The 19,085-nt window shown below is 47.0% G+C and overlaps 1 protein-coding gene across 4 annotated transcripts in view; it reads left to right on the top strand.

Moving 5' to 3' along the window:
* The first annotated feature begins 3,574 nt into the window (after nucleotides 1-3,574).
* Nucleotides 3,575-19,085, top strand: part of PBX2 (PBX homeobox 2) — a 40,072-nt gene continuing 24,561 nt past the window's right edge. The window contains exons 1-2 of one of the 4 annotated variants that reach the window (XM_083426301.1): nucleotides 3,575-4,102; nucleotides 6,365-6,450. In XM_083426301.1, the coding sequence (XP_083282427.1) occupies nucleotides 3,894-4,102; nucleotides 6,365-6,450 (295 nt within the window). In that variant the 5' untranslated portion in view covers nucleotides 3,575-3,893. The remainder of the gene's footprint in view (nucleotides 4,103-6,364; nucleotides 6,451-19,085) is intronic. The other 3 variants (XM_083426302.1, XM_083426299.1, XM_083426300.1) reach the window with 3 other exon arrangements.

The following is a 19,085-nucleotide window of genomic DNA, read 5'->3' as shown; positions in this document are numbered from 1 at the left end:
TCTCACCCTGGGCCAGCAGGGGGATACTGTAGATAGTTCAGGTCCACATATGCAAATAAGGGATTGAAAGTGACGTTCAGTGATTGGATAGTTACAGAAAGTTGTTACAGTTATGTTGTACTGTAGCTCTATATAAGCAGGCTGGCTGAATCCTTCAGTTCAGTTCTGTTCTGGCCTTTGAATAAACAAGAGCTGTTTGAAGAATCGCTGTGTCGTCTGATATGTTCACCCACAACTTAACACCGGGTATCTCCTGGACCTGGAGTCTCCAGGCTGGCGCTGGCCACATGAGGCAATATTGAGCTAGATGGAGCAATGGCCTGATAATCTGCTTCTTGAGCATCCATCCTGATTTGTTTGCAGGGCAGTTAGATGACATGACATCAAAGCCCTGCCCTTTCTAGAACATTTCCCCATCACAAAAGTCTGATCCCTTTGGATATTTCTGTGTGCGCTCTATACCCTCAAACATTTCTCCAATGAAAACAGGGACGTCCTATTGCAGGGGTCAGCAGACTTTTTCAGCAGGGGGCCAGTCCACCGTCCCTCAGACCTTGTGGGGGCCGGACTATATTTTGATTTTTTTTTTTTTAATGAATGAATTCCTATGCCCCACAAATAACCCAAGAAAAGCATTTTAAATGAAAGGACACATTCTACTCATGTAAAAACACACTGATTCACCGGTCAGATTTAGAAGGCGATTGGGCCCCCAGGCCTTAGTTTGCCTACCCATGTCCTATTCCATAATAATTTTACTATTTATCCCCCCACCCATCTGACTGGGTTGCCCTAGTCACACTGGGCGGCTTCTATAGAAACATAACAAAACATTAAACACTAAAAAAAAGTTTCCCTATCCAGGGCTGCCTTCAGATTTCTTCTAAAGAAATCTTATTACTTATCTCCTTGGCTTGGACGTCGGTTAACTCCATACCCTCCGACATTTCTCCAGTGAAAATAAGGGCATCCTAAGGAAAAGCAGGACATTCTGGGATCAAATCAGAAACCGGGACAGCTTCTGTAAATCCAGATTGTCCCTGGAATATAGGGACACTTGGGGAGTCTGCTTTAAATGTATAGAGTACACCCAGACCTTTTCCCTTTCACATCTGAACACTGCGTAGCATAATGCTCTCCAAAAGCACAAAATGTCTCCTCTCAAAACCTTGCTGCTTGTCTTGGGCACAGTTTGACACCCCCCCCCCCATTTCATGCTGCTTTGCCACCAATTTCCCCCTACAGTACAGTGGTACCTCGGATTAAGTACTTAATTCGTTCCGGAGGGCCGTTCTTAACCTGAAACTGTTCTTAACCTGAAGCACCACTTTAGCTAATGGGGCCTCCTGCTGCCGCCGTGCCGCTGGAGCACAATTTCTGTTCTCATCCTGAAGCAAAGTTCTTAACCTGAAGCACTATTTCTGGGTTAGCGGAGTCTGTAACCTGAAGCGTATGTAACCTGAAGCGTATGTAACCTGAGGTACCACTGTAGTACCGACACTATTGCACAGCTAATCCTATCTGGCCACATGATGACATCGCTGACATCGAACGCAGCTAATGCATAGTGAGATCAATGCTTTGTGAGTCACGATACCTTCACTTTGGATGTGTGGATACTTTTGCACCCTCTTGAATGCAGCCCCCAAACAGCTTGGGGTGTCTTTTTACAGGGGGGACAGAAGCGGCAACACCAAAAAAACCCCACCCCCTCCCCATTTTACCTCAGCGTCTTGTATATTTCAGTCACATCCAAGGACACAGAGTGACCAGGACAGAATGTCATGTGCCCTAAAAAGTGCTGGGATCCTGTCCAAATCCCATGCCAAGAAAAGCGAATGCCTGTAATCTGTATAATTGATGCATCAGTGCAGACTTTTCCTTAGTTTGCATAATTTTATTTGGCTTCCGCTAGCTCCACCTGCTGATTGCTATACATTCGACTGAGCTCTGGCTCCAGAGGGTTAGCAAGGTATTGGCACCACGTTTTTAAGAAGGAATCATGAGCCCTAGAAACTTGTTCCTTCTTGTTTCATAACGAAAGCCAAGATTTTAAATTTTGTAGCTGATTCCCATTTCTCATGTTAAACATCAGTAGAAACCTGGATAGGATACACTGTGCTCCTACGTACGAGGCTCATACCTCCACCACAAACTACGTTTCTCCCACACGGAAAGCGTTTTTGGTTACATGGAAAGTGACAGCAGGCCTGGGATGGGATGTGAATCCCTTGTGTTTATTTAGTTGTTTAGAACACATTTATATACTGTTTTTCGAGCCAAAGCCTCTCATAAATGGAAAGCCTCTGCAGCACTTAGGCTGGCTGAGAGGTTGTAGCCCAGGGTGGGAGGACAGAGAGCCTTTTTTTTTAGGCCTAGGAAGTAGTAGCCTAAAGGTAAAATTCACATTCGTCGTTCCACCCACGTCTGCCTCTGGCCTCACTCAACACTGGCATGTGACCCACAGAAACTGGACCTGAAGAGAATGCAAATTCCCTCCCTTAAAATGGTTCTCTATTCCTCTGTTAGAGCATTTTTTTTGTTCCCACACAACTTGAGTGGATATCCATGAGGCAATGCCATAGGGTCAAAGGCCACTAGGATTTTGCCCCCTCAGGCTCATGTACTCAAGTTCACTCAGCACCTATTAGTCTTCTTTACAACTGAAGAATTCTGCTGAACTTATCTCATTCTCAATACAACACAAACAAGTGAGACCAAGAGAATTACGTCCAAAAGTCTGGGAGGCCTTTAGGGGTGTAGGGGTCTGCCCCACAGCCCCCCTTGAGGTCAGGGTTGTTTAGCCCATGGCCCATATCTGCTTGCCCAAACATTTCTGGTGTGCCCATAAATTTGATTTTTTTTTTCCTTTGTAAAAATGGCCGCTCCCCTCTTTTCTGTCCCTCCAGGTCCTCCACCCCAGTTTGTTTTGCCCAATGTGGGGCTTGAGCCCACAACCCTGAGATGAAGAATCTCCTGATCTGCGAACACACGCACATTTACAGCGCATGGTTCCCCCCTTCAAAAAAAAAAAAAAACCCTGGGAATTGTAGTTTGTTAAGAATGCTGAGAGCTGCAGCTCTGCAAGGGGCTGAACTACAGTTCCCAGGCATCTTGGGGGGTCATAAATGTGCTTTAAGCATACTGTGCATAAGCATCCCGCCCATCCATTCCTTCTTTCTTTCTCTCTCTCCAGCGCATAACTCCAAGGCTGCATCAGGTTCGATCCAGCTGCATAGTCCTATATTGTAGAGGGTTGGACTAGATGACCCGGAGGAGCCCTTCCAACTCTATGACTATACAGTATTCTAATCTTCAGAGGAAGGAAGCCGGCTGGCTCCTTGCGCCTTCTCGCTGCCCCCCTGCAGGTTTTTTTCTTCCAGCGGGCCGGCTGGGGGCAGCAAAGAGACAAGAGAGAGCGCGCTGTTCCATATACAGTAAATGTATTCTATATACACACAGCAGCGCTAGCTTGGAAAAGGAGGGGAGGCGTCAAGAAGAAAGGAGAAGGAGGAGGGAGGAAAGCCCAGAGAAGCTGCTCTCTCCTCCTCCATCTCCTCCTCCTTTTTCCTCCTCTTCCCTCCCTCTTTCCAGCTCCTCCTCCTCCTCCTCCTCCTCCAGCCCTTGTGTGGGACTCCATTTTCCCAGCCCCAAAGTCTCCAAGGGAAGGGGGCCGTGGGAGTGCGCGGCCAAGATGGAATAATAGAGATCTCCAGATCTTGCATATAGCGATCTGTAGATCTATATAACTATACAAAACCCAGCCGTGCCTCGACGACGTCGCCCGGGCGCCTCCGGATTTCGGCAGCGTTAGGATCGGCGTCTTTGTGTGCGCGCCCGCTCGCGCTCGGCTGGACAGTTTTCGCCTTGGTGGCTTTTTGTGCCCCCGCGGAATGGATGACCAAGGGAGGCTGATCCAAGCTCGGGGGGCCGTGGGGCTCCCGCCGGGCCATCCGGCCGTGCCGGGGGTCCCCAGCATGACCCCCCACTCCCTCCACGAGCCCCCCTCGGATAACGGCGAGCCGCGCAAGCAAGACATCGGCGACATCCTGCAACAGATCATGACCATCACCGACCAAAGCTTGGACGAGGCGCAGGCAAAGTTGGTTACCCTCTCGCCATTCCGGGGCGCACGGGCTGGTGGGGGAGAGGGGGGGTTGGAAAGTTGCCTGGGAGGGTTTCTCCCTTTGTGTGTGGCGGGGAGTAGTTTGGGATGCAAGCTGTGGGACCGAGACCTGGGGGCCGTGGGGTGGCCCGCGCTTTCCAGCGGAGTTAGGTGGTGCCGGATCTCGGGGGCGCATGTTGTGCGCCTGGGTGGAGACTTGGAAGTTCAAGGCTTCGGGTGGAGGTGCTCCAGTTTTATTGGGGTATTCCCCCAAATCCGGAGTTGGGAAGCTGGATTGGGCAGGAACTGAACGTGGAGGGGGTGTTATTTGGGGGAACTTGATGGGGAAGAAAGACGAGATTGTGGGTTAAGAATGGATTCCCTTGTTTGTTGGGGCGAACTTGAGCGGAGCCTCTTCAGAAAGGAGGAGAGCCTGAGGCCTGGAAGTCTGGAGCAAGTTGGCTCTTGTTTTTGTTGGGTGGAGAAGTTGGGAAGGAGAGGTTCGGATTTCAGGGGAGCCAAGCGTGGATTACAGAGAGGGTTGCTGGGGCCTGTTCCATTTGGGACTTGGGCCATTTTAGGGTAACTGAACATACTCTCAGGGGTTTGCAGCTTGTTGTGGGGCGTACATATGCGCAGGATGGTGTTGCTGGTGAACTGGATCTGGAATTTGGATGAAAAGAGAGATTCTGGGGACTGCTGCTCACATTATTCCTTCTGCTTAAACCACTAGACCTTGCTTCCCTTCCAGATGTTTTAGTAGCCTGGCTTTTCACTCCCTGCCTGTTCACTTAGCCAAGCCACCAGATTTTCACATTTGGTTCAGGGGTATCCCAAACCCCTGAGGTTGATGTTTTAGAGGGTCTCTGTTGTGTAGTTAAATATATTAACAGTTAAATTTTTGATTATATTTGGTGAGCTGGAGGGAGCAAAGAATTACCTATTTGCAGATAAAACTCTTTGAAGGGTCTTATGCCGAAATTATGACTTTTGTCTAACTTTGAATAATAAGTTTGTGTGGTTGCTGTATTTTTTTATTTTTATTTATATATAAAAAAAGACTTTATATTGTAGGCCAATCTTTAGATTAGAGGCAATATTATTGGTCAGATGGTTTCTGTTTGACAGAACGATTGCCAGAAGTTTGGTTTCAGATATGAGTTTGTGTGTGGAGTGGTTTGTATCAAAAGGTCTGGACATCTAAATTCCTGGGAGGTTGTCCCCCCCCCCCCCCCTGCTGGGAATTGGCACCCTGTTTGTGTGAGAGAACGCAAGACCGGTGTGGTTAAGGGTTGTGAAGTGGCTGTTGGGAAGAGAGGTATTTTATACCGAGAAAGTTAAAATCCTCAGGGGTGTCTTTTTATTTCCTATGATCCGTGTAGCTATGTGGATTAAATCCAATGTGAGGTGAATTGTAGATATCAAGGTCTGCGGAGAGGTTTTTCTGTGCTGAATTCTTGGTTTGTGGAAGTTGTAGCACTATAGAGAGAAAAGGGCTCTCAGGACACTGTGTTGGTCTGAACTTGGAAGTTGTGCTTTGAGGGGAGAATCCGTGAGTTTGTGTGATGGTCTAAATACTGAGTTCTGTTTGGGGCAGGGGAACAAAATAATTTGAGGATTGTTTCTCTGAATGTGTGCTTTGATTGTCCGGTATATCCAGGTTTTATTCAATTTCTGAGTTGCAAAACACGAGTCCAGTGTTTTGTGAACTGAGTTATTGTTTAGAATTGGGGAAAGCTATATAACCAAAAGAATGTCAAAGGCTGCAATTATATATCAGAAGAAAGTGTTTGAAATTTGTTTTATACTGCATAAAATGGGTTTTAAAAGATGAGAGATGGAGGAATCAAAGCAATGCAAAAATGTAATTCCAGCGAAGGGTAAACAGGGATCATTCCTTAAGATTCCCCCCCCCCCTTTTTTTGTCTACCTTCCCTAACTTGACCAAACTTTGCCCATTTTACTGAACCTGAACACCCCTCCACATTCTTAGAAACCATTCAACAACTGAAGGAAATATATATTATTTTTATTGTTTAGGCTGTTCAGGTGCTGGAATTATACTGGGAATTACTCGGGGCGGAGAGGGGACTCCATTATATGTGCGAATAAACGAGGATTGATTGATGGATTCGCCAGGCTCAGGCCTGCGAGCTATTGTGGAAGTGGATAGAGGCTTCCTTTCTCTTTATGACAACTCCAAATCCAGTCTTCCCTCCCCTCAAAAACCACCGGCTTTATCTGCTCTCTCTCCCACTGTTTAAACTGCAGGAAACATGCCCTGAATTGTCACCGCATGAAGCCAGCTCTCTTCACCGTCCTCTGCGAAATCAAAGAAAAGACAGGTACTGTATTGTTTGGGCTCCGGGTTTGAGAGGGGCGGCTGTATGTTGTTGTTCAAATACACACACACACATATATTTGTCAACCTGTTACCAAAATAACCCCACAACCCACTATATTGTCGAGCGAAGAAAAGGAGGGATTTGAATGGGGATTATGGGGAGTCTGTGGTAGAGAGGAGGAAGGCAGAAGAGCCGGTGTTTTCCCTCCAGAGGTTTTTGCCAGAGGCCTGTCGTCTCCCGCGCCATCTTGACGCGTCTGAAATTTCTTTTTCCGCCTGCCTGGTTTTCTTTGTAGCAACTTTGCCCCGCCACCTGCCTCCTTCTCTGCCTCCACCCGTCCGCTGTTTGACCATGGTGTATTTTTTTGTGCAAGGATGGAAATGTCCCCCTATCTCTACCCCCCCCCCTTGCTCACACTGCCTCACTTGTAATGGGGGTCGCTTAGTCCATAAAGGGGGCTCTGGTAGCATCAGGATCTTTTGTCCACAGAAATAAATACCACCCCCCCCCCCCCGGTCTCCCCTCCTGTCTTTGAAACTTTCATCCCCGCATTTTCCTCCCATCACTTTTGTGTTCCCCAAAATTCTCCCTTGGTTTGGGATGCTTCCTTGACTGGCTTGCTTCTTAAGTTTTAGGCTTGCCTGTGGGGTGTCCTTTTGCTGAGGGGGGTGGGGGTGGGATATGCAAAGTGCCTTTAAGGCTGTGTTTCTGCATGAGAGAGGCAGGGAGGAGAAACTGGAGTTTCCTGCCAGCTCCTTAGAAGTTGTACTGTGCCCAGATTAAAAAGTGAAAAGAACCCAGCAGCCCAAGCCTTAAAAGGATTAGTGAAAAGGAGAGAGTGAGAGCAAAGGGTTTGTGTGTGTGTGCTGGGATTGTCATTAAAGTTCATCCAGTCTTAAGCTGCCGGGATTTGGGCCACATGTATCCGAAGTAATGGCCAGCTGTCTTTAGGGCCTCGTTTGGTCATCTGCACGTTTATTTAAACTGCTTAAATCCCACTCAAGTCAATAGGAGTTCGGAGGCCTCGCTGGGAGTGGGATTCCAGCCAGAAAAGCATTAAGCTGGATTCTGGAAACACTAACCTATGTTTCAGAGAGTGAGTGTGAATACTTTTTGTTTTGTTTTGCTCAAACGTGAGCTCTGAATTGCTGATCTTCCAACCGGTGGGTTGGAACTCTCAAGCGGATCGTGCACTCGGGGATAAGTTGTGTCACACCGAAGGCGCGCCTCCCATTTTCGTCCCTTCTGTAAGCAGCTGCTTTAGGGTGGGTTGTTGTGTTTTTTAAAAGGAGGTAAAAGTCATAGATGGGAGAGAGACATGCAGGAAAATATGAACAGCGAGTCCCATTTCTTTGCATTTCGGGATCAAAGATAGGTCCGGAGGTTTAAAAAACGACGGGTGAAAGCTGTGGGACTGAATGTTTTGGCGTGTGTTAATAAATGTCTTCTTGCTTGGCCCCATGTCATGTGATCCACAGAAGGTCGCCAAGAAAATCGGTTTGAAAAAGTTTTCCTGCCTTTGAAGTGGTCCCTAGTTTAGGCAAGCAGTCGCAGCCATGTCCTGTGCAAGTTTGCTCAGGCATCATCTCCACAAAATTCAGTGGGGCTTGTGCAGACAATCGGAGCCTGTGCATGCTTCCTTCCCTGCAACGTTCTCCGACCGCTGGTCCGCTACTGATATTGCTGGGCTGCATCTCCCTATTTTCCCTGACCTTTGGCCTTGCTCACTGGGGCTGATGGGCGTTGGAGTCCAATCGTGTTTGAAATGTCGCAAGTGCGGGGAAGCACCTTGTGGTTTCCATATGAGGTGGTTGTTTTGCTTCTGCAGCATCACCCAAAGCAGAGATGCTGGGTGGAAGCTTGCAATTTAAAAGGCTGCTTATGAAACATGAGCACTGCAATCTGTTGTAAGAAGGGCAAAGGCATCGTTCGTGTTTATAAACTGATGCATGGCGCCGAGAAAATGGATAAGGAGAAGTTTATCTTCTCCTGCTCACCTACTACCAGAGGGTCCATTTCAATTTTCAATGTTCTTCTAAAGGTGATTGACAGAAGGTTTGGGGCAGATCCATACCATACCTTTAAAACATGCCCAACACACATTCAAAGCACATGACTCTGCCTGCCTCACAGAATCCTGGGAACTGCAACTTCCTCTTCTACAGCTCCCAGCACCCTTGACAATACAGTCATACCTCGGGTTACAGACGCTTCAGGTTGCGTTTTTTCAGGTTATGGACCCGCTGAAACCCAGAAGTACCGGAATGGATTACTTCCGGGTTTCGGCGGTCGCGCATGCGCAGAAGCGCTATATCGCGCTATGCGCAGAAGCACGGAATCGCAGCCCGCGGGTTGCAAACGCGCCTCCCGCACAGATCACGTTCGCAACCTGAGCATCCACTGTACACAGTCCCCAGGATTCTTTGGGGGCAATTTGTGTGTTCTGAATATGTGTCGGGTGTACTTTATAGTGTTGATCTGTCCTCAGGAACAAAGCGGAAGTACAGGGCATGTACGTAGTTAAAGTATGGGATTTTCTGCCATAAAATGGTGACAAAGGCCACTGGCCTAGACGGCTTTAAATTAAAAAAATTGATAAGGACATAAGAGGAGCCAGTGCCTGCCCAAATACATTTTGGCAGCTGAGGCGAACCACAAAATGGTGTCCCCTCCCTGCCACGGAACAAGGGGGCAATAAAGACCCACATTGGGAGCAAGGGTGGGAGGAGACCTCCCAGGTGTGTGCTGTATCCATCTCTGCCAGTGCGTCAGTCTCTGCCAGATGCTTCTCTTGGAGGCTGGATCTGCTGTCCTGTCAATCTTGCCGCCTGAGGCAGTCGCCTCACTTTGTCTTATAAGTGGGCCAGCGCTTAGAGCAGGCATCCCCAACCTGCGGCCCTCCAGATGTTTGTGGCCTACAACTCCCCTGACCCCTAGCTAACAGGACCAGTGGTCAGGGATGATGGGAATTGTAGTCCAAAAACATCTGGAGGGTCGAAGGTTGGGGATGCCTGGGTTAGAGGATGCCCTGTTAGATTAGCCCAAGGGCCTTTTCTGGTCCAGCCTTCTGTTCTCGCAGTGGCCGACCAGATATCGCGATGGGAAGCCCACGAGGAAAGGACCTGAATACAACAGAACTACTTTCCCCACCTGTGGTTTGCATCAACTGGTATTCAGAGGCATATGATCCCAAAGATGATAAATGTATCCATGGTAACAAGAAATAATGGTTATATCCTACCTCCGGTTTTTAGATGCGTTATGCCTCTGAAATACCAGTTGCTGGGAAAATAACCTTAAGATCTGTTCCAGAGGCCTTGCTCAGGTGCCTGACAGCTAAGGTGATCTGTGTGGTGAGGACATGGAGCAGGGCCTTCTCGGTGATGGCCCCATACTTAAGGAATTCAGTTGCCTGAGAGGACAGTTTGGCTCCTTCCTTTTGGTGGTCCTTGAGAACCTACCTTTTTCTTTGTATCTTTTTGTGGTTGATGCAAACTGGACCGCAGAGCGCTCTAAATTGCAGGTAGTATGTTTATTTTTTTGCCCCCGATGTGGGTTTCCCATACAAACTTGAATTAGGAAAGTGTTCCTATGAAATTGGGGTAATATGCACTGGAATTTTTTCAGGATGCGTTGGAAATTATTTTCTGAGAGAATGAATTGAACACGTTTAAAAACTTGGAAGCTGCCAGGTTATAGTTATTTGAAGTTTGTGTCCGTTCGTTGTTACTTTAGAAATGGGAAAAATAAAGCACTGCTTGATGGGCTTTTGTTCTACAATATTACGAAATTATAAATAAAGTTTGGTTTTCTATATGTTTTGAAATTATTCTCCTTGGTGGCTTTTGTTATCATGCACAGCTTTGTGAAGAATGTCTTCTTAAAGTGGGTTATAAATCTATTAAACTTTAAATTGGGGTAGGACTTGGATGCTAAAATAGGTGAGCCTTTGGACTGATCCACCCGGGTGCTTTTGATACCAATTAGATAGGGGAGGTCCTGCAGATAATGCTTCACTGAGGAAGCCAAAATTTCCAGCTGCATTTAATGGAGGACAGTAGTGAGGCCTACATTGAAAAAGCCTGTTGTGGGTCCTTTCGGGTTAAACAATTATAAACCAATTTAAGAATCTTCTTCCTACGTATGACAATGTAGCTAGAAAGCTCAGGCATTCTCATACTAAATCAGGGGCTGTCATACTTTTTGTGTGGGGCGGCTTGTGGGCACATTTGTATTTTTCGAGCAAGAATCATGGATGCAACCCCCTCTGATCCATTTTCTTGCGAACTGGACAGACAAAAAAAGAGATGGTGTGAATGCTTTTCCGTGGGAGCTGGTAGAAGTAATCTGAGCCTTTCAAAGCACCTAAAGGCGAAAGAGGAAGTGGGGGAGAGCGTTGCTTTTTCAACTTCCTCCTTTAGCTCTATGTACTTTTCCCAGGAAAAAAGAGGGCAATAGGTGTGCATATACAGGTGCTCAGAAGCTTTGTCGATTCCAGGAGAAGACCTTAAGGGCCCCACATTGGTGTAACTGTTGGGCCACAGAGGCCCTGTGTGCAGACCTGTTAGTGAATTCACGAGACAGGGCCTTTTTTGGTGGTGGCCCCCAGGGCGGATTTGATTTAAATCAAATCAATTTAAATGACTAATCAGTAAGACTTGATTTAAATCTCTTTTTTTTTTACAGAAAGACTCGTTCTTGCTGGTATCATCTTAATATTTACAACCAGAGGAAGGTTTCATTTTTGGAATAATAAATTTTCAGATTAGTTTTTAGTCTTATAAAAAATTACAGATTTGGTTATACTATTAGAAATACATAGACAGATAATTATGAAATTATTGTGAGGTTTAATAAGTTAACTGTTTATATTTGGACAACTGTTCTGCTGTACATTATTGGAAGGAGAAAAATAATCAATTCCATAATAACAATTTAAACAACTTATTTAACTAAAACAGTAACATTATAGCATATGTATCCATGTTTGTTAACTGGTGTGGTTAAACAATTTTTTAAAAAACACAAACACTGAGTTTTAGCACACATGAAAAACTTAAAACAAATCCTTATTTCCTGATGAATACCCTTTGAACTATAATGTAACTTAAATAGAAGACTATCTTTAGAAAGATTTTTCCTCCAAAAGCATTTTATTTTAAAAATCCAATTTAAATTAAAAAAAATAGATTTAAATTTTTAAAATCCGATTTTTAAAAAAAAAAACAAAAAACATTGATTTTTATCCACCCTGGTGGCCCCTCATCTGTTGCACTCCTTCCCTTGGAGATGACATAGTTTGGCTCTGTCCATATAGTTGAGCCTTGGAGACATTCCCATTTCAATCTGCCTTTGTTTAGGTAGCTGGGATGGTTTAAACTTGCTTGTGTTATTTGCAAGCTGGCTAGCTGTATGCCGACTCTATATGACGGATGCAAGCAGCCTAGCATTATAATAGGTCCTCTTTTTGTCTTTATGGTGTTCTGCTAACCTTTTGGCTTTTGGAAAAAATCTTTATCTGTATGTGGTTTTAAAGGTCAGGTTGGTCATGCTGTCGTGATTGCAAGCTGCTGTGAAAGGACTTTGGTCCTGAAAATCAGCAAAAAAAATAATTCCATATTTTAAAATTTTGAAATTTGGGATTGAAATTTGAGATGGGATTTTCTGCATCCCATCTCAATCTGGACCATAACTGTATTTGGGGATCCAGACTGCTCTGGTAGTTGCAGCCGGGTGTGAAGTTTCACCTCTTCCAGCTAGTTGCACCTCTTTCTAGATAGCGAGGGGCATTGCTGCTGTGATGCATCCGCTGATAGTTTCTTGGCTTGATAACTGCAATCAGTTGCACGGAGGGCTGGCCTTGAAGACAGTCTGGAAACTGAAGCTGGTCTCGAATGCATTGCATTGGCTTTTGGAATCCTAGAATTATGGGGTGCGAAGGGACCCCAAGGGAGGAATGTACTATGCCAGTTTTATCAGGGTGATTCATAGAATTGTAGAGTTGGGGCCCCAACGGTCATCTAGTCCAACCCCCTGCAATGCAGGAATAGATGCCCTGGCATATTTGACTGAGCACCTCCTCCCATATGACCCCCCCCCCTCCAAAAAGAGAGATTTAAACCAAATAGAGATGTCCTGTTGAGAATCGCACCAAAATCAGGGCTATCCTTCGCCAGGAGCAGTGTTTTCTTGCTAGAATCAGAGAATTTGATTCGGAAGGGACCCTGAAGGTCATCTATTCCAACCTGCCCCCCCAGCAATTGAAGAACCCTGCTTAGTGGAATCCTTGCTCCTCATGTGAAACCTCTTGTCTTCATATCTTTTTGGCCCCTTTAGGATGAGATGCCGAGCAAGAGATAGTATTCTTCTTGACTTAGCAAAGTAGGATTAATTACAGGGTCATTTTCTGGTTGTTTTACAACTCGAATGAAGTGGCTTGGTGTTCTTGCGGTTTAAACGTTTTTGCTGCAAGCCATTTAAAGTCTAGAAGTGGCACTGAAATCACGCTAATTGTACAAAGGGTGTGTATGCATGCCAAGTCTTGCCATTTTTAAATTGTTCTCCCCTCCCACTGGCTGCCTCGCGCATTTGCACGGGTGTTTTATTTATTTTTTGAACCTTTGCCCTGCTGTACCTGTAACTTTCGGGGAGGCTTAGAGCTGCGCCCCTCCCTGACTGCCAAAGGCAAATCTTCATTCCCTCAAGATCCAGAGCAAGGTATGTTCTCTCTGCTTAAAAAAACAAATCTTTGCAAGAAAGCTTAATTCCATACCAAAAAAAAAAAAACCAAGGCTGAGTTGATGCAGATGTTCATAATTTGCTCATTTTGCATAATTAATCCTGCTTTGGTTTGGCAAGGAGAAGGGGGAAGTTATGCAATGCCCTGGCATTCTTCTGACAATTGCTTGAAAGGCTAATTGGCCACACCTGTCTCTAGTCTCTAAAACTTCTGGCTCACATTGCTCATATTATTTAAGGGAACCTTGCAGTTAAGCACTAGCCTGGTTACCACAGACACGTCCATGGAGAGACAGCATTGTCCATTCTTTTCCTGTTCCCAGCACAGAAACCAGAGTGCGCTGCTAGAGCAGGGGTGAAGATTTTTGGCTCCAGGGATAGCCTACTTGTCAATCACGTGACATCATAATGACATCACGCCGGGCACTCGGTAAACCACAGTGCAAGGGGTGTTGCCAGCTCTGCGCTTGGTAGTGCAGGAAAAAGGCCTGCAAGTCGATGCTGCAAAAAACCTGGAGCTGCTTGCTTTGGCTGTGCGGGCCTGTGCTTAGAAAACAACATGCACAGCCAAACTGAGCAGGATTTAATCCCTGCTCGTCAGGGGATTTGGCTGTGAGCGCCTGTTCGCTGCCGGAAACTTGCCTGTACAACTCAGAATAGGACCTCACCCTCCCACCCAGCAGCTGATGTCATGAGTGATGTCAGCTGATTGACAGGTGGGTAGGGTTGGGCCAAAATGGTGGGCCTAAAGCTTCACATCCATGTTTCGGAAGGAAAAAGCTCCCACCTGCACAATGAGCATGTAAACTCAGCGGGTAAACCATCTGCAGGTTCTCAGTAGGCTAGTAAACATTTTTATAGGCTGGTAACTTTTAGGGCCTTATGCCCCAGGTTGCTTTATGTGCATCTTCATAACCATGAGGTCCAGAAACTTGCTTTTGCTGGCTGCCTTTTTGAGCGCAGAGTTGTGCAGTCCTGGGAATGGGGGAGAATGTCATCGGGACTTCCCCTAGCTCTGAGACAAGCCGCAGCCGCAGTCCAGCTTTGGGTGTGGGCAGGCAAGATGAGCGATAGATGTGAAGAAGAGAGTTCAAGGCAGGCGGAAGGTCAAATTCCAAGGCTTGGAGTGGCCAGAAGCAGATGTGAGGTCAAAGGCAGGTAGAGGGATTTACTGGGTTTGGTGCATCCTGGTTGGCATAGAGAGTCGATGGGCACTCTTCAAGCTGGGAAGGTCACCTGAGTCTCTCTTCAGGCCAGGTCCGCATCCACAAAGGACACCCTTTTCCTTAAGGCCTGGTCTCCTCGGGAGCAGGTAGTGCAGGAAGCTAAGGCACTGAAACCTATCTGTTGGTGGCGTTGGTTTGAGAGCCCCGTTGGTGCCTGAGAGTGGGTCTGTACAGCAGCTGCATCTACCTCCGGGGCAAGCATGTTTCTGCTCCAAACTGGGTGCATCAACACAAGCACTCAGCCCACCAGGGAAGTGTACAGAAGTTTTGTACAGAAGAGCAATAAATATACTAGTTTTGTACAGGAGTGCAGTCTTTCCTTCTGAGTCAGGGGAAACCCATCCCTTCCTGTCCACATCAGAATCCGGCTGTGCCCTGCGCTGATTGGCTGGCCCCTACGATGTCACACGTTCCCATCAGAATCCGGCTGTGCCCTGTGCTGATTGGCTGGCCCCTATGATGTCACTTCTTCACCTCCACATCACCTGCCCTGGCCGGTTTTTAAGCTGTTTCTAAAAAGCAGGTTGTGCGTGTCTCTGTGTAATACGATGTTTATTTTATCTCATGAACCGCCCTGAGATACTTGGATGAAGGGCAGTATATAAATTTAACGAATAATTATTTCTCATCAGAAAGCATTTGAAAGTGATCCCATACTAATGCACGTCAGATGTGGTGAGCCTCTGGGCTCCCAGATGTTTTGTTGTTGTTTAGTTGTTTAGTCGTGTCTGACTCTTTGTGACCCCCTGGACCAGAGCACGCCAGGCACTCCTGTCTTTCACTGCCTCCGGCAGTTTGGTCAAACTCATGCTGGTAGCTTTGAAAACACTGTCCCACCATCTCGTCCTCTGTCGTCCCCTTCTCCTTGTGCCCTCCATCTTTCCCAACATCAGGGTCTTTTCCAGGGAGTCTTTTCTTCTCATGAGGTGGCCAAAGTATTGGAGCCTCAGCTTCAGGATCTGTCCTTCCAGTGAGCACTCAGGGCTGATTTCCTTCAGAATGGATACGTTTGATCTTCTTGCAGTCCATGGGACTCTCAAGAGTCTCCTCCAGCACCATAATTAAAAAGCATCAATTCTTTCGCTATTAGCCTTCTTTATGGTCCAGCTCTCACTTCCATACATCACTACTGGGAAAACCATAGCTTTAACTATACGGACCTTTGTTGGCAAGGTGATGTCTCTGCTTTTTAAGATGCTGTCTAGGTTTGTCATTACTTTTTCCCCAAGAAGCAGGCGTCTTTTAATTTCGTGACTGCTGTCCCGGATGTTTACTGAACTACAACTCCCATCTTCTCTCATCGTTGGCTTTCCTTCTTGCAGCTGATGGAGTTGTAGTTTGGCAACATCAGGATGACCAAAGGCTCCTTACTCCTGATCTGCATGGGTGTTGGTGGTACCTTTTTAAAATTTAAGAAAAGCATGTGGTTTGCCCACCTAAAGATTTAGGGTGTGTGGATGGAATAGGGGAATATAAGAAACTGCTTCATTCTGAGTCAGACCATCAACTCCCCCAGGTCAGTATTGTCTACTCTGACTGGCAGCAGCTGCACAGAATTTCAGGCAGGGGACATTTCCCCCTCGTTGTTACCTGGAGATGCCAAGGAATTGAACCTGGGCCTTCAACGCGGGGCGCAGAAGTTCCTTGCTGAGCTGCAGCCCTTCCCCAAAAGACATAAATTAGAAAGAACATAAATTAGCTGCATTCCCCATGGCTGGAAAGAGCATCTGTTGCTTTCATTGTTAAGGTGGGAGGCAAGGCCAGGCGTCCTCCACAGGAGGCAAAATGTGCCACGGCTCCTTTATTTTTAGAGATCCGTATGCTCGCCTACATCTGGAGGAGCTGCAGTGGCTTTCCTCACAGCGTATACATGGGAATCTGTTGTTTCATGGTGAACGTTGCTCTCTTGTCAGGGTCCGCGGCGTCTTCACAGAAGCCGAGTTGGGCCCCTTGATAGTAAAAGAGACTTTAAAACGGGGCTGCCATCTGAATCTCCTATGATGCCATCCTCCCCAGTTAACATTATATTAAAAAATAGGAGCTCTTTTTTAAAAAAAGTTTTTATTAGGGCTTATAAAGAAAAATACAAGAATTATTGTCAGTGGAAGCTTCTCAGTCTGAGCAGCACAGGCCTCAGGCCTTGTTTTGGCTTGGATAGGACAGGCCAGCTGCCCAAGGGTCAGAGGTGCCCAGAAGTGGCTTTATATATTTATTTGTTTTAGATCAAATGTGGGGAAGCTTCCGCCTTCCAGGTGTTGCTGAACTACAACTCCCATCATCCCTTGTCCTGGACCATGCTTGCTGGGGCTCATGAGAGGTGGAGTTCAGCAACCTCAGGAGAGCCAAAGTTCCCTCACACCTGGCCTGGGCTTATCCTTGGAGTGGAACCTTTTTGAACCTAGAAATTATAGAATTGTAGAGTTGGAAGGGATGCGGGTGGCGCTGTGGGTAAAAGCCTCAGCGCCTAGGGCTTGCTGATTGAAAGATCGGCGGTTCGAATCCCCGCGGCGGGGTGCGCTCCCGTTGCTCGGTCCCAGCGCCTGCCAACCTAGCAGTTTGAAAGCACCCCCGGGGGCAAGTAGATAAATAGGGACCGCTTACTAGCGGGAAGGTAAACGGCGTTTCCGTGTGCGGCTCTGGCTCGCCAGAGCAGCGATGTCACGCTGGCCTCGTGACCCGGAAGTGTCTGCGGACAGCGCTGGCCCCCGGCCTCTTTGAGTGAGATGGGCGCACAACCCTAGAGTCTGTCAAGACTGGCCCGTACGGGCAGGGGTACTTTTACCTTTTTAGAGTTGGAAGGGACCCTGAGGGTCATCCAGTCTGATAGAAGAAAATTGTACTGAGCTAACATGCACGTTACGACTTTCACAGCCCAAAAACGATTTTTGAAACAAGGTAATGTAGCTTAGTTGGTAGAGCACGAGGCTCTTATTCCCCGGGTTGTGGGTTCGAACCTTACGTTGGGCAAGAGATTCCTGTGTGGCAGGGGTTGCTCTAGATGAACCTTGGCATCCCAGCTCTACAATTCTGTGATTCCAATATATGTATATTTAACCCTGTAGACCAGGGAAGAGTGTCTTTCTGAAAGGAGGAATGGGATGGTGGAAGGCAGGGTCCACAGACCCCTTTTGTTTTATGGAGGACACTACTTTTAAAAAACAAACAAACGGTTCAATCTTGAATGTGTTCAAGAGTGGCGCTCCATTGAATCTTGCTGAATTTCGCTTGTTCCCCCTCTTTTATCTTCAGCCTGCGAAACCTGGCAGTTAAATTGGTGCCCTTGGCAGCTGCAGTTGTGAAATGGCGCCCTTGAGGAGATCTGGCAGCTGCAAAGGCTGTGCAAGTTGCAATAAAACAAAATAAATGCAAATTGGGCCTGTTTAAATCAACGCACCTCTTTTGATTGAACATAAAACAGGTCCTATAGGCCTGTAATTGGGAGAGTGTGGTCATGTGTGAATAATTTGGATGTCTGACATGAGAGGCCAGGCAGAAACAGGCAAGACGGGGTAGGACTTAGTGCAGTTTAGCATTTATTTAGTTATTATTCCATTTCTATCTCCCCTTTTCTCCCAAGGAGCTCAATCAAAGTGGTTTCACCTCTGCCCCACTCCTTTTTTTGTCCACACAACAGTCCTGCGAGGGAGGCTAGGCTGTGACAGGTAACTCTTAATCTCAAGGTTGTGGGTTCGAGCCCAACTTTGGACAAAAGATTCCTGCATTGCAAGGAGTGGGACTTAGCTGACCCTTCAAACTCTTATAATTCTGTGAATTTGAAAAGGTGGAACTGCAGGCAAATGCTGCAGGGGAAAAGAAGCAAAAGGAGCTTTTTTGGTGGGGGGAGGAAGGAGTTGAGATGACCACCTGACCTCTGCTTAAAAACCTCCAAGGAAGCAGAATTGATTTATCACAAGGAGATGTTGTGAAGAGGCTGGGCTGGAGTGGCAAAGAGCTTCGGCTAGGGACTTTCTTGATAAAATTTAGTGCTTGGCCATTAACTCCCAGTTCAGATGGGCCTTTGGGGCTACATAAACTGCGGTCTGTGAAGCCAGGAAGGAGCACTGGTGTGGAGAGAAGCTCATTCCTCTCTTCCCCCCATCGCACTTGGCACAAAGATCCTGGCTTGTTTTTAAGCCGGAGTTCCCTGGTTCAGGTGGAGGGGAGGAGTGTTCAGCCCCGAGACCCTTCGGCGCCATAAACCATGGTTTGTGAAGCCTCTAAAAGGAATCTGAACTGTATAAACAGTATAAACAAACCACCGCCAACCCCCAGCCCTCCCTCCACATACAATAAGAGTATCAAAGCAGTTGACATAGTTTTGCTGTTCCTGTATTGCAGAGGGTTGGACTAGATGACCCTTGGGATCCCTTACAACTCCATAATTGTGTAATACACGTATGGCGCTGTGGGTTAAACCACAGAGCCTAGGGCTTGCCGATCAGAAGGTCGGCGGTTCGAATCCCCGCGACGGGGTGAGCTCCCTGCTCCTGCCAACCTAGCAGTTCGAAAGCACGTCAAAGTGCAAGGAGATATATAGATACCGCTCCGTCAGGAAGGTAAATGGCATTTCCGTGCGCTGCTCTGGTTCGCCAGAAGTGGCTTAGTCATGCTGGCCACATGACCCGGAAGCTGTACGCCGGCTCCCTCGGCCAGTAAAGCGAGATGAGCGCC

Source organism: Podarcis tiliguerta, assembly GCF_965153285.1.
Source record: "Podarcis tiliguerta genome assembly, chromosome: 2".
In the NCBI taxonomy this organism is placed as follows: Eukaryota; Metazoa; Chordata; class Lepidosauria; order Squamata; family Lacertidae; genus Podarcis; species Podarcis tiliguerta.
The sequence above is the reverse complement of the archived record's forward strand: the minus strand, read 5'-3'. Positions and strand labels throughout refer to the sequence as shown.